At 38.1% G+C, this 16676-nt stretch overlaps 1 protein-coding gene across 1 annotated transcript in view; it reads left to right on the top strand.

The window, feature by feature from the left end:
* The window catches only part of LOC306854938 (myoD family inhibitor-like), a 30303-nt gene continuing 13627 nt past the window's right edge, over positions 1–16676 (top strand). The window contains exons 1-3 of the mRNA XM_079393257.1: positions 1–477; positions 1125–1265; positions 14642–14782. Coding sequence (XP_079249383.1) covers positions 1163–1265; positions 14642–14782 — 244 coding nt within the window. The 5' untranslated portion in view covers positions 1–477; positions 1125–1162. The remainder of the gene's footprint in view (positions 478–1124; positions 1266–14641; positions 14783–16676) is intronic.

Raw genomic sequence — 16676 nt, 5'->3', positions numbered from 1 at the left:
AGTCTCGAGCTGAGTGCGCGACTTCTACTGCTGCTTGAGTTCTGAGCGACAGTGCGTGAGCTTCAAACACTTCTTTCTTCATTACTGGAAATTAGGAGGATTTGAGAGGAACAAAACTTTTCATTTCCGTTTACATCTTTTTATTTCTTGGCTTTCTTTTGTGTTGTGAGAAAAACAGGCTCCTTTTTCTACTTTACGATGTTTTCTGTCAAATTTTTTGGAGTTTGAAGACGAAGATAAATCTTTTCATGTATTCAACGCTGGAGTCAGCTGACGAGATAAACTAACAGATGAGGAACTACGAGTGTCAGCATTCATGTAAATAATAAAACAACTCAAATACTTGAAGAGAGAGATACATGAAGAGAAAGAAAATACTTTTCCCCGCTAAACGGGACACTTTAAAGTTTGTTTTGTGCGCTAGAGCACTAGAGGATGCCTCACTGAAACAACACTGGTACTGAGTGACCGTTGCAGGTAAGACGTTTGGACAGTTTTATTTTACATTTCAGGTTTGTCTATAAAGTGAACTGTGGACACGTTCAACAGGTTTGAGTGAGTTTTAGCAGGAGCGTGCAGAGACTCGCCAGAGACAAACCACAGCATAAAATCAACAGAGTCATGGTGTTTTGTATGTGCTGCACGTGATTCATGAACAATTATGATATTATTCTTCTTAGTGAAGCTTTTAGTAGTTATGAAGTAACTTTAGCATGTTTTTAATGCATGTTTTAAGAAGCTAAATAAGTATTAATTTAGCACATGACATTTTAATTAAAGAAACTCTTGAAATCGCATGTTCGCCACAGGAGTGCTATGGTCTGTGCATCAAAATTATGTTTATTTCTTTATTTAGTTAATGACTTGAACGTTTGCACAAGTCTATTGTATCATACCACACCATATATTGATAGTTTCTGGCCATGTTCTGCTTCATTGTGCCATTTTAGTTTCTTCTTCTTTTGCCAAGCATTATTTCCCAAGCCGCTGGTTGTTTTTTAAGTGCTTTGGCCCACTGACATGAGCCAAACACAATAGGAGGGAAAAGCGATAGTGGGAACAAGGACAGCTGTTTGTTTGCAAGCTTTAGCCTTGTTTTTTTATTCTGTGTGTTTCTTCTGCAGGGTAATTTCTAGTCACTTGGCACCTGGCTCCAGAACAGATGTCCAAGAAGGACCACAGCCACAGTGTCAGCCCACCCGAACATCCAGATGGAGCCCAACCGGACAGCTGGCCTATGGAAACTCTCACTGCGCCATGTCCAGGTACAACAAACACAGCTAGCAGATCTCTGGTTGTAACTTTAATATGGTTTTAATCAGTGGATCAGAAACACTTGATCACGAGCAAAGGCTAGTCAGCTCCATGTAGGCATCATAGGCACGCTTCAGACATATACAGGCTATACCGAAAGGTAGGCAACTTAATTATAATGGCTGCTAAGATACCTTTTTAAACCAAATTACAAGGCAGCATCTCATGTATCCTACGTGGAGAATACAATCCCAGACTGCATTGCTTTGAGCTCAGTGAAAAAATGGTGCAGTGACATAAATGTTGGTTATAAATATAATTCATTCAGTACAATGATTAAAAACTCTATTTAAACATAGATATAATAAATGTAATATATCTATATAAATAATGTGAGGCATAGCGTGTAACTGCCAGGCATTCAAAATTAGGAGGCAGATGTCTGCTTCTCATCTGATCCTTTACTGTGGTCGGGTCCATGCAGTGCGATGGCGACGCTGCATGAGATGCAAATATACTAAGAGGATTATGATTTTCTAAAACACCTTTTTAACTTTTTTTAGAATAGACTCATACAATAATAGCTGTTCCAAAACCTAGTAAGCAACCTCTGTAGGAAGCAACTTGATGCTGCTTTCCAAACATTTTCAAACTCTTAACGTATTAAAGGGATATTTCACCCAAAAATTAAAATTGTCATCATTTACTTACCAACAAGTTGTCCTAACCTGTATGAATAAACAGAAGATCTTTTGAAGAATATTGTGAAATATTCAATGATTAAAATAATAATAATAATAATAGTTATTATTATTATATGTTAATATATGAATATCATTTTGAATATAATTTATTCCTCTGACTGCAAAGCTGAAATTTCATCAGCCATTACTCCAGTCTTCAGTGTCACAAAATTCTTCAAAAAATAATTTTAATACATGTATTACAAATCATTTCTTATTATTATCCGTACTGAATGCTGCTTAATGTTTGTTTGTTTTTTAAACTGTGAGAAACTTTTTCAGGATTCTTTGATTAATAAAAGGAATTCAAAAGAACATAAATTATTTGAAATAGTATCTTTAAAGTAAAATTTTAGTATAGGGACCAATTCTCACTATTAACTAGTTGCTTATTAGCATGCCTATTATTAACATATTGGCTGTTTATTAGAACTGTACTTATAAAGCACATATTCTGCATGACCATATTCTATATCCCTAATCCTACCCAAAGCCTAAACTTAACAACTACCTTACTAACTATTAATAAGCAGCAAATTTATTGAGGCAAAAGTCGTAGGTAATGGTTTGTTAATAGCGAGAATTGGACCTTAAAATAAATTGTGACCGACTTTATCATAATTTTTGGTTAATTTAATTCATTCTTGCTGAAGAAAAGTATTAATTTCTTTAAAGTAGTAATTTCTTTCTTCTTTTTGGTTTAGTCATGTATGCTATAAATATATGTGTGTGTATATTATAAATATAATTCACTGAATACTTAGTCTTATTTTCACTTGCATTGGCTAACTGAAATTCCCTTCCATTTCGGGGGCAGCCTACTGTATGTAAGCAGAAAGGCTGCTCACTAGATTTAGAACAGAGCTAATGCTAGTGGAAGTCTGCAAACACAGTTCTGGTTCACAGTGCTAGTGAGACGTTTAGTGGTTTGAAGAATATGTGCTTTGCTTAGCTTTGGAGTCATGCTTTACAGTGAATGGGCTTCAGTGAGCTTTGGTTTGTTAGTAGGACAGTCAGGGTCTCTGAATTCCAGAAGAGGAATGAGGCACTTGGAAATGCTCTTCAGATCCACCATACTGTCCTAGTAGCAAGGGGTCAAAGTTCCAGATTAGTCATGGTTTTCTATACAAAGGGTGCTGCAGAATATGCATGGCTTATGTGTCTGTACAACCAAACTTGTCCGTCTTTGGTCTGGGAGCTTGTGAACATGTGTATTCATACATGCACATGTGCAAACAACAAGTGGCTTTGAGCGCACCACCTCTGCAAACTGCCACAGTCCTCTCCACAGGAATCAGATCCGCAGGCGGAGGCCTCGTAATTACTGTGGAAGAGGGCAAGTCCTGGCCCAATCCTCCATTTTTATAACAGTGCTTCAAAAGACAGTGAGCATGTTGATTCCTGTGTGATTGCCAGAGCCAATGCATCATGGTAAGCCAGCCACAATCAAAATTAGGCCACCAGGCATATATGCGATCTGCCCAATAACTGCTAATTAGATTTAGCTCTGAATTGTTCCTAAATATTTGAGGTTTGTGCCTCAGCATGAAGCACATTCATTTGGGCTGTGAGGAATTCTCATCTCGGGGCGTTTAAACATTAGCTTAAGTTGTTTGTTTTTGTCTGAAATTAAATGATCATTTTTGCTTTTAAAATTTTTACAGTAAAGTCCAGCAGGATCTGGACTCAGTCTAAAGAACTTTATGAAAACACAAGCTTGCATGAGGCCGCCTGATTACAGATATGGTGCCCGTCCGAGGCTGAACACTGCCTTCATTGACTTGCCATCTTTAGCTTTAGTGCCATAGTTCAGTGTACAGGCCTGACTCACTGTGGAGATGAAACATCCACGCTAACTCCCTGCTCTCCAGAGTGCATGACTAAAGCTGTTTTCGCTAGAGACACTGGAGGATTTGCTATTTCGAAAATCTTGCTTTTTTTCATAAGGTTCAGCAAGAATTTAGGCTAAAGGCCTTTTTGTGTTATTTAAAACTTGACAAACTGCCAGCATCTCTGATTCTGCTTGAACTGAGTTATGATTTGACGGCGATGACAGAGTTCTGTTTGTTTTTAAACTTTATGAATGTGTCCACACAGACCCTGTAACAGTTTTTACATGATGTACAAATATAAGAGAACTTCATAGATATACAGTACTGTAGACGTGGGAGACTGTAAGAGGACAACAGATTCCTTTGATATCTGTGCATCTTGTTTTCATGGCATCATTTTGCATTATCTTTCACAAAGCTGTGGTCATATGATGAGGGTGAAATGTTTGTGTCTAGGGCTGTCAATCGATTTAAATATTTAATTGCGATTAATCGCAACTTAATCGCACATTTTTATTTGTTCTAAATGTACCTTAAATTAATACTTTTCAAGTTTTTAAAGATGCAATAGGAGATCTCAGAAAATGCTAACTTTAGCCTGATAGCACTGAAAGCGAACGTCCCACCCTCCCTGCAAATGCCGTGCAAAGCCACGCCCCCTGAACGCACATATGCTCAAAGAGCAGAATACCAGAGACAACATTAAATTACTACAATAGGCTACATCAACAGTTTCCAATTACAGTCCTTGCGCCCTCCCCGCTCTGCACATTTCATATGTACTGTATATCTTATCACGTCTGACGGTTGTTCTATTCGACCGTAATAAGTGCCCTGCGAAGTGGACATCACCAGATATTCTGCCATGATTCCAGTTCATAGTGAGCGTATATGTTCCATACGCAGGGCATTAAAGTGTGCGAGATGTGAATTTAAATTGTATTTATTTACAGAGGTATATGTCGTCACACTTCTCTAGTAAGTTTCGTCTGTGTGTAAAGATGCTGCGCAGCGCAAATCCGTGAATGAAGGTTCCGAAGTGAAATAAACTTCAACGGATTTCCCCTGCTCAGGGAGTAGGGAGCAATGAACACTGTGTAGGGTCCTTGTCAATCGAAACACAGTTCATGCACGTAACGAGCTCTCTTCTACCGAGCTGGTTATCTGAACCGGGTGTGTTAACTAAGCGAGACATGCAAAATATACAGAGACGGGGGCCGCGAGGACTGGATTTGGGAACCGCTGGGCTACAACATGTGTCATTCACTGGTGAGAAAACTTTATAGCACAGTTAGTAAAAGTACTGCAATACCAGGAAGGAACATTGGGTTGTTGATGTTTGCCTGCCATTCTCGCTCTGTCTGCACAGCGTGCGTGAACGCGCTGATGACGTATCCTGTCTGCGCGAACAGGGTGCACAGAGGTATGCAAATACATACGTTGACAAACAGGTAGGAAAGCCAATTAAAACGCTTGGACCGAACATTTTGATTGGATGAACATTTCTTGGTCCTACACCTTCCACAGAATATATAAATACAGATAAATACATTTAGACCACTTAACTTAATGATTGCTATCAGGATGTGAAGAGACTTTCAACCAGAATAACAAAAAATGTTTCTGAAGACAATCCCCTATTGCACCTTTAATACTCTAATCAACATGGGCATGGACAAATATGGATGCGTTATGCAAATGTATGTTTATTATTATTGAAACCATAGTCAACATAGAGCATGAAGACTAGACATATTTCAAAGGTCATAGATGTTTTTCAAAGAACTTGTTCATGTCTATTAGACACATGAAAAAAGAAATACCAGGTTCCCATTACTTCTCTTTCTTTGTACTGAGCAATTTGTACTGAGCAATTACACAAACCTGTGTACATTTTTGCATAACAGGGCAGCTCTTCTTCTGAACATGCTAAATGTACATTTATTGTTTATTATTACATTTATGTGTCTCTCTGTGTAAAAAAAAATAATTTGTGTGTCACAACATTGTTCTATAAAAAACGTTTTTGGTGCTTCTTATCTGTTACATTTGGAAGTTTATTACCTCATTTGGGGGTATTTTGGGTGCATCTTCATAAAGAAGAAAAGTTTTGAATTTCCATTTTGATGTGCTAATTCTAACACAGTCCAGTAAAACTTTCTAGTGTAAATTAAGTTAGCAAGTGACCGTAGTAACTGATGGGCCACTGATGTATATTCTGACACACTTGAGCACTCTTGTTCAATTGGCTTCATATTCACGCTACATAATTATTTGCAAATGCTCAGCTGGCCTTTTAAGATGTATATTTTGGCTCCTCCTGACATGTCTGGGGCAGACATCATTCGCCGGTCTCCTTTGTATGGGAAAGATTGAGGAGATTTCATCATGTTGGATCGTTGTGAGGTCTGTCTTTGATGCCTAGCCTGATGGTTTTAAGTTGCTGTCAAGATTCTCATGTGGGGGGGATCCTGCAGCTTTCAATTCAGCCATAAATCTTACTGTTAAAATGGCATATTAGCAAGCTTTTTTGAGAACATTTGGATTTTTTGACCAAGAGGGTTCAAAGGAGAGAGAAAGTGAGAAAGAGCGAGCGAGCACAGATCAATGCTGACCTATGAGGCAGCTGTTGGCCACTCACCACTGTGTGTTTGAAACTTCCTGTTGCTGCTTTGGAGCTAGCAGACGTGTGTGACTGTGCAAAAGTGAATGTTTTTATGTTAAAGAGAACCAGGAGACATGGCATGTCACGCATGGAGATGCCAAGCCTTGAAACGGAGATACAGACCCCCCACTTTCTTCGCACTGTTCTATCTCCTCACAGAAACTTTCAAGCACAAGATATAGTGCTGTTAAATCCTCCCTAAAGCCTGTTAAATACCAGACATTTTATTTTTAATGAGCTTTCAGTGTTTTCCCCCTCCTCTATTGTACTGGCTAAATAATCTGTGAATTTGGATAAATTCCAAAACAGTTCTTTGAAGCTTTTTCCCCCTAAGCGTGTGTTTTTACTCTTGGCCAGTTTACAAGCCCAGATTAGACTCTATTGTTTCAGAGCCAAGCTTAGTGAAGATGTTACCATAGTTATCAGCATGTCTCTTCAGAGGATCAACCACAGACGTTTGCTTAATTATTTTCTTTTTGCTCCCCTAATTACATCCCCGAGGGGTCATCGCTAAAAAAATTGTGTCAAAAAATTGTGTCAAAGTCATGATGGGCTCACAAATGTGTAACAGGGGAGGATGAATGTGGGCTTTAAATGAGGAGCTCTGCTTTAATCCATCTGAGATTCTCCACTAAGTGGCACCACCTGTTTCCTGTTGCACTTAATGCTATTGCAGTGCATTGAGTAAGATACAGATAAATGTGAATAAATATGCAACAGTCAGTGAGTTTATGTTTCTGGGAACCGCGACTGAGGTTAATTGACTCAAGGGCCTGGCAAAAATCAACCATATGGCTGAAATATAATTTGCATGGTACACAGTTCCAGATTGTTGAACAGCTAAATAAAATAATGCAGAGAGAGAGAGAGAGATTGGCTCACATCTGGTGCAGTAAGTTCTGATCTAGTCATTCCAGGGCTCTAGGCTAATATATGAGACAGCTGGCACTGTTGAAAAGTTTTACAAATGGTAGCACCATCACCTGAGTATTGTAAGCAGCACAAAAAAAAGAATCAAAAACCAATAATAGTAGTTATATTATTAATAATATTTTGTATTTTTTAATTGTGCATTTTCTAACAACTAATATTATATATAATACAAGTATGATAAAATTTAAATTACTACTGCAATATTTAGAATTTGCATCAGTGCAATAGTGCAAAATTTAGTTACTTCCAAGAAAAATGGTTGCAAAAACATTACAGTTTAGTTTAGAGCCCTGCATCTACACATTTCTGACCACACACACACACACACACACACACTTCATACTGACTCAGATTTTAACTACAAATTAACTTATTAACTTTAACTTACAAATATGAAACCTCATGACAGTACAGCTTCCACTTGACATAATCTGTAGCAGCTCCCATCTTGTACTGTTACATTTCACATTTTGCACATTAAACTATTTTAGAGAGACAAATCTCAATTATTATGCAGACATGATACAATGCATTTGGAATCTGCCCTTGATGACTTGTTTTCACCCTCTATATTTTCATTTTAACATAAAATTAGGTGTTTATCACCATCCTTTCTCAAAGGGATCTTTCAAGTACACCAATTGTGAATTAGAGGAACGTAGCCTGCAGAATAGTTCTAATTCCCAAGGAATCCCTCTGTTCTCTGTGCCCCATGGCCAGCACATTGTTCCAGATGCCTGCAGAGCTACAGCGGACCTTGTCTGCCAAACCTGCAGCCCATGATAATATTAGCCCACAGCTGCATAAAATCGACCTCATTTTTAAGCCTTTCATTTCATCTGTACTTTTTCTTTTACCTCTATACCCTTGTTTTTCCCTTCCCCGCACTGTGCTATCACGATATCACCCTCGGTGGATTTTAAAGAGTGATGGTTTTAATTAGTCAGGGTAATGACAAGTAATTAACTCCCAACACAAGTGGCCGGTGCACTGCTCCTTTAGGCCCGCCTCTGAGATCGCCTGATATTTAAGTTATTATTTTTGTCATGTTACTCAATACATTTTTCTGTAGGCACACGCTGAATGGTGAAGATGCAAGTTTTACACTTCAACTCTGCAAATTATCTCTAGATTGAAAGGGATAATATTTTCACTGCTGCACAAGAGAAATACTGTAATCTTTTGTATTCCATTAAAAGCTGAATTTACAGTCTCCGCTGTTAGGGGAGGTCTCATCGAGTCAAAGGAGAAGTTCTGGATATCAGAGTTGGAGAAAGTTCTAATTCAAGCATGTCTCTCGCCTAGTCTTCAGTTCAGCTATTCCACTGAGACGCATGGGGGTGTGAAATATCTCTAAGTCTCTTGTCAGTCTCTCTCTGTTTCTCTTTTGTCTGTTTCTTCTGAAAGAGCATTAGTAAGGGTTGGTAAGGACAGAGAAACTCTGCCATAAAATAAAGAAAGGCTGGGGCTTGAGGGTTGAGAGTATTTCAAAGTGTCGCTGTAAAGCCACATGGCTGCACAGTCTCTAATACCAGGCCTCATACCTGACTGCTCGAAGATTATAGAAAGTCTCAGTGTGCTCTCCCAGACCTCAGGAGTAAATAAGGCAAAACCACAGAAAGGAGAGAAAGAAATTGAGGAAAAGTAAGACACAGAGGCACATGGAGAGCTTCAGGCAGGGAGACTGACTCAGAATCAGACGTGCATGAGTGTCTTGGCCTGGTAACCGACGGATGTTATACACACCCGCAGAACATTCGTCATTCTGCACACTCTTTAAAGGTGAAACGTGTCATTTTTTGGATGATATTCTTTTGTCCTAGTTTAATATGCTGAGGAGATTATTTGTAGGTATGTCCCTGAAAAGTGCAAATTCAGTGGTTGATTGAGCATTCAAACTCATTTGCTCAACCAGTTTGGGGTGTGAATATCTATTTGAAATGGATATTATTTTTGCGGTTCTGTTAAGTGATGCTAGTGGTGCAGAAATGACACACTCCACCTTTAAAAGTACAGTTCACGCAAAAACGGAAAAACTAATTGTATACTCAAACTAATTTTAATGACTTTCTTTCATCTGTGAACACAGTAGATATTTTATCAAATAAATAAATCCCCACTGATTTAATTCATTCTGTAGAAAAAAAGAAGTTGAAACAATACTCAAATCACCCGCTTTTTTCCACATGAAAAAAAAAGACTGAAGATTAATGTCATTATCATTTTTGGGTGAACTATCTCTTTAAGAAAGAACGTATGCAAGTGTACTACAAACTATTGTGTAAACATTCACTGGGATTGTACCAATAGTATACTGATGTACATTTTTCCAAGACCTCCGTGAAGTTGGCCCCCTACCCAACGCAAAATAGTCTTAATCATTTGTGCTCCGTTTCTGCTGGTTTGTGCTGTAAAAATTTTTGTTTGTACTGCTTTGGTTTTTTAGATAATAAAATAATATTTATAGGTCATTCTGAGGTCACTCAGCCCCCCCACGTACTCCAAATTCATCACAAATAGTCTCGTTTGTTTGTGCTTCGTTTGTGCTGGTAATAATTTATTTTTTGCTACTGACTTTTGTAAAGATTTTTTTCCTAGTCGAGTTGCACGTTTATATTTAAATGATTAATACAATAATCCATCCTTTAATATATAGGAATTTAGGCGAAGCCTATTCCACGCACAAGTGCGCGCATAAAGCTTGCTGCAAAGCACCGCGGCAAAAGTATTGATTATGAATGCATTGGGGGAAAAGAAGACATTGTAATTATTTATTAATAAACTAGTGCTTTCTTAGTCAGTGTCGGCTGCAAAGATGAAGTTGCCAAATGCCGACGCTGATGGCCATCTCCACAGTAGGCTAATGGACGAGCCTTTAATAGAGAAATGCCCCATTCATATGGACCACATAATTAGAGAAGATTTGTTTTTTTTATTTAAATTGGTTTGTTTAATAGTGGAGTAATTTCAAGATTTCTATAGACTTATTTCTTGTGTCTGTGCGGCGGTTCATTGTTGTTACGCGCTCCATTCACGGAGACTGCAAAAAGTACATCCAAAAATGACGAAGTAGGCCTATTTCAAGTTTTTTCTGCAGAAAAAAAAAATGTGAGAGATTGCACTGGCGCCTCCATATCATACAGTAAGCGCGATACTCCCACACTCCTCATAAACACTTGAAATGCGCCTATATAGCAATTTTATTATTCATATAAAATAATAATAATAATACCCTGTTTTGGTCATATTTACTATTAATAGCCCAGCTCCCCATCAATGATCTAGCACAGAGATATAGTTATAAACTGAACGGGAGAAGCATTACTTCTAATTTGGTCAAAGAAAACTTGTTTTTAGAAAAAGTCTAGAATTTTTTCTAGATTAATTTTTGCATTTTCAAATGTTTACTAAAAGTGCAAAAAGTCAAACAAAAATCTACAAAAAAATCAACATTTAACTTTTTTCGGGCAGCATTTTGTGTGTAAGGTTCTAATTTCAAATTTAGTTTTCAGGATGGCATTTAAAAATACAACAACCGTTCTTTTTTTTTCTTTTTTTTCGTCATGGTTAAAAAAGGAAAAACGAATGAACGCAAAAGTATAGGCCGGTAGGCTATTGCATGTTTTATTTGTGCGCAGATACAAAAATTTGTATATCAAGTCTTTATTTTATTTACTTATTATTATTATTATTATTTTTATTATTATTATTATCATCGTTTAATTAGCCTAATTGAATGAATAAGGCTACTAACAATTAAGTGACTTTCGTGATTTGGTTTGCCATTTGAATTTTACCTTATTACTTCAACTGTATTGTTAAAAAAGTCAGTAACAAAAACAAAATTATTACCAGCACAAACGAAGCACAAACAAACAAAGACTATTGGGGTAAATTTGGAGCAAGTGGGGGGCTGAGTGACCTCAGAATGATCACTATTTATTTTCTAAAAAACTGAGGCAGCACAAACGAAAATTTTACGGCACAAACAAAAGACTGTTTGGGGTAAATTTGGAGCATGACCTCTGAATGATCACTATATAATATTTTAATAGCCTATCTAAAAAACTGAAGCAGCACAAAAGAAAATATTACCGGCACAAACGAAGCACAAAGGATTGAGCCTGTTTTGGGTGAAATTAGAGCATGTGGGGGGGGCTCACTGACCTCAGAAAAAGACCATTAATATTATTTTAATATCTTAAAAACCGAAGCAGCACAAACGAAAATTTTTACGGCACAAACAAACGAGACTATTTTGGGTGAATTTGGAGCATGTGGGGGGGCTGGTGACGTCATCGCCTATAATTCAATGGCTAATATTTTAAAAACCGAAGCAGCACAAACAAAACTTTTACCCGCACAAACAAAGCACAAACAAACGAGACTATTTGTGGTGAATTTGAAGTATGTGGGGGGGCTGAGTGACCTCAGAATGACCTATAAATTTTATTTTAATATCTAAAAAAACCAAAGCAGCACAAACGATTGAGACTATTTTGCTGACGTTTTGCGTTGGGTGGGGGGCCAACTTCATGGAGGTTTTTCACCGTAGTCTTTACCACAAGACACCTCATTCCTGTTGTCGTGGGAAAATTACTATAAAATTGAGGTGCCCCCCCCCCCCCCCCCACACACAACACCGAACATTACATGTAGTACAATGCCTTTCATGCCATAAAGTCTTTATGACCATTACCCACATACTATATTTTTATTCCTATGTTCTTATGTTGTTTACTGGGAAATGTATGAGCCCTGTTTACAAGTCAAGTAAAGTTTCCACACATTTTCTGCCTTTAGGGTCCACACACGTTACATGTAGAAGTAATGGCCTATATACACACCATAATCCATCACATTTTGCAAATTCTTAGTTATTTTTTATGTTCTTGGCCAGCTCTAAAACAACTAGCGTGTCTAAAGCACTATCGTTAACCCAGATGTCTGATTTTGAAAGGCTTTTGCAAACGTGGCGTAATTGCTGAGATCATTAAGTGCAGGTTCTTGAAATTCCTCGCCACATAATACGGAAGGCTGAGCTGAAACTATGATGCCTGCGCAGTAAATCTCCCCTGCCTGCTGTACGGCTTGATTATGATGAGGAATTAAAGCTCTGCCTTTGATAACTGCTGGGTTCTAGTTGCTAATGCTCAGTGATCCACAGCAATGGGAGAACAGAAGGAGCTGACGCACGCTTCAGTGCCACAGCGGTATAAAAGCAGACTTCTGTTCAGCAGCGTTACTGAGGCAGGCTTCAGTGGTCTGTGTTTTAAAGCTAAAATGGTTCATAAACATGATCCCTGTCTGTCCACAGTCCCAGCGCAGCTCTCACACTCACCCACATCAGCTTATAAACTCTCTGAACCCTGCAGGTTTCACTCTGTCACTTTTCTCTTTCTTTGTCTCAGTATTGCTTTCCTCTTATAATTGAATGTGTATTATAACACATCTTTCTTGAGTACTTTGATTCTGATTGGTCAATCACAGAATTCCATTGTAAAATATTGTGTGTACTTGCTGCTAAATTATAGACTTAGACTTTCTTATTACCCTGTATGTAATATATTTAAAATACTAATATATGTATATATTTTTTTTAATTCACAAAATAAATGTTTTTTAATTCACAAACTTTTAAGTACACATTCTCCATCGTGGTTAGAGGTTGATTTTTGTGACTTTTGCTGCTGTTATTGTGACTTTTTCTGCCATGTCAACAGCTGCTTCCAGATGTGGGCTTACCAATTCCAGCTCCTTCATTACTACACAGGCACATACAGGATATACGGCCCAGGGCTCTGCACAGAACCACGAGATGCTTTGAGACCTCAGCAGGCAAAGTGTCAAGGGATATTTGTGCTGCTGGCATGAAGTGTTGCAAACAAGCTGTACTTTTATTTGTCATTGAGGTTGAGGAGGAGAGAATGTTGAGCTATGAGCTCAGGCCCTGACAATTTGTCTGTTGTTGGAGTTTTGGTTGAGGAATGGGGGATGGAAGCCCCTCGTGAGTCGTCTTTGTTTGCCTTCTCAGAGGTGAAAGAGTTTAGTAGAGAAAATAAATAAGAGCGTATGGTTACAGTTCTGTCAGCTAGTAAAACTAGTAAAATAACTGGTCAGGAAGCTTTCTATAATCAGGTTGGTTTGGGGTTGATCTGACCCTGGTTTGACATGTTTTAGTAGTTTAGAAATAGTTTATGAACTTTTAAGTAGTTTATACTCAAAAACAGTGCAAGATACAATGCAATGGCAAAAAGACCATTTAAATAAATGCTTTATCTGCAATGCTTTACAGATCTAAAACATTCTGAGAGGGTTTTTTTTTTTTTTTTTTACTGACGCTTTTATCCAAAGCGACTTACAATTGCTATATATGTCAGAGGTCACACGCCTCTGGAGCAACTAGGGGTTAAGTGTCTTGCTCAGGGACACATTGGTGTCTCACAGTGGATTCGAACCCGGGTCTCTCACACCAAAGGCATGTGTCTTATCCACTGCGCCATCACCACCCCCATGGTTTTACCATGCAGAACTCCTAATAGTCCTTTGTGGATGACAAAAATTATGAGATTAACAAAAAGGAATAGAAATCCCTCAACACAATCACTCAAAAAAGTTAGAAACTGGAGTCTGCCAAAATCCAGTAAAGCAAAATGAGGCAAAGAGTCACTAAAGGAAATAAACAGAGAGCAGTGGACTGATGTTCCACGGGAGATGCTGTGTGTTTATCAGACAGTGAGTAAAGCCCAGCTGGCTTCCATTTGGGTAGGTATGGGCTAGAGGCCAGGATGGAGCAGAGCTCAGTTGCACTCAGCTAAACTGAACACAGCACTTCTCCTCACTAAGACCCAGTCCTGACCCTCTTTGATGTCATATGCTGCTCTAGCCTCCTCAGACAGCCCTGTATAATTACCAGGCCACATAATAAGACCACTTGGCTCCAGCTCTAACTTATAAAACACGCACACACAAACACATGCTGCTGACCGCATGAATGTGCTTTCTCAGATACGTGAGCACAGCGTGCATGCAAAGTGATGATCTAGAAAAATTGCCGGTGCAAATATAAACACGTTTCTAAACTGAGCATCCACATTGTACTGTTGTTGCATCAAGACACTTTAGAAATGGATATGAAAGCAAAGCCCTCTTTAATCTCTGTGTAACTTTTCTTTTCTTGCTCTCTCCTCTGTGTTTGTGTTTTTTGGCCTCAGAAGGGAATAAAACCGGTGAGCAGACAGCACAGAATTCAAACACCCCACCCATGGAAAAGACAGGAGACGTGGAGAATGGCAACAACAACAACAGCTTGTCCCAACCGGACCTCACTAGCACTCCTGGCAAAAGCATAACATGTAAGCATGAAACAATTGGACTACGTTACCGAGCAGCCCTTAACAGTTTGTTTGTACTGTTCCATTTTTATAGCAGATGAAATGATGAGGAAATTAGGACTGATGACACTGGCCAGAGGGACAGAGATGTTAAGGTCACTGTTATAAAACAATATGGGTCTTGATTAGGATTTGATCCACAATTCAATGTATTTCATCCTGTCAAGAGAGAGGAAAAAATTTGCATTTAGAAAGACAAAACACTTATATGAAAATGTTCTTATGCATATACCAACTAAAGAGCATGCATACAAACTTTTTGGGTTCCAACATTGTTTATTAAAACGTATTCAAATGTAAAGACAAATAGACACAATGAATATCACAATATGCATTAACATTATTACACGAATGAACAACTGCTTTGTAATAATAATCGCAATTACCTTTTAATCTCACAATTCAGACTTTTTCTGGAAATTGTCTGAATTGTGAGAATTTTTTTAATCTTTTTTTGTTCCATCGAAAAAAAAACCTCTGAGACATAAATTCAGAATTCAGAGGAAAAAAGTAAATTGTTAAAAAAAATTGGTTTAAATTCAAATTTATACAAGCTCATATCTTCTAATTCTGACTATTTTTCTCAAAATTGCAAGCTTATTTTTTTCATAATTGCATCATAAATTCATTTAGTTTAAATTTAAGATGAACTGCAATTTATGAAGTAGGGTGCATTTAGGAAAATATTTTGTGTGTTTTTGTTTTATGAGTTCATGTTTGGGTCTGTCAGTTAAATATTTTTGAAGTTGCCCATTTACGAGAGCCTCATCTTAATAGCTCAGAGCAAGTGTGCTAACTACAGGGCCACATCTCTGACTGATCTTGAGCAATGAATGTTCTGCAGATGAAGCAGTGACATGTACCGGTGCTAAGGAGTCTGTGGAGTGTCTGTGACTGTGTAGATATATAGACTGGGTGTGTACTAGTCAGTAGGCTGTGACTAAGTCCTCTGACTAAGGGGTAGGTTGTTGATATGTCCTGTTACTGAGTCACACCAGCACCAGTCTCTTCGGGGACAGCTTACCCACCCATAACCTGAAATAACTACATACACATAATGAGCACAATGACTAATCACACACTCAGCTGTGTTCGTTTTTATCTACAGCTCTGTGTATTAAACACATTTATAAAATGGTAGAGCAGAAATGTTGCTGAACTCAGACATAGGACAATGACAGAGGCTCTCATGTCAGCTGAAGTTGGTTAAGATGTGCGTGAAATGGCCCACACTTGCTTTATTTAACAACTGAGATTTTTTTTTGGAGGTAACTGCTATTATTGTGATGTTACCTTGGTTACAGTGCCAGGTGAGTTATAGCACTGTGCTTTTGGCAGTCAATGCCAGCTTTCTTACTGCTCTCCAAAGCATATATTGGTGATAGTGTTTCACAGTCTTTCAGCTTACTTTTCACATGAAACATGGGCTTTTGGGTTTGTATGATGTCAATTTATTTGAAATATAATAGGGCTGATTGGTATATATGAGCAATATCACACGATTAGCCGTGTGATATGGCTGTATATTGATAGTTTTCACATGACGTCACGCCCTTATAGGAACGCCCACCTGGCGGGCAAAACGAAGCTTTGCTCCACTGACCGCCAGTTATTTTTACGCAGATTGCATCAAGTAATAATGTAGTAAAACGCAGATATTAAAAGGCGAAACTCATTAAACACCTTATTAATGATGTGTATTTTGTACAGGCAAGAAGATGAAGCCAGAATATAAATGCAATGTGCAAAGTTTCACATTAAATGGCTTCCCATAGGAAACCATTAGAAGGAAAACACTGAACCATTATGCGGATTGCGTTCATATTCCAGCATAATCTGTTTGCATATGTAAACT

This window comes from Barbus barbus, assembly GCF_936440315.1.
Source record: "Barbus barbus genome assembly, chromosome: 35".
In the NCBI taxonomy this organism is placed as follows: domain Eukaryota; kingdom Metazoa; phylum Chordata; class Actinopteri; order Cypriniformes; family Cyprinidae; genus Barbus; species Barbus barbus.
The sequence above is the reverse complement of the archived record's forward strand: the minus strand, read 5'-3'. Positions and strand labels throughout refer to the sequence as shown.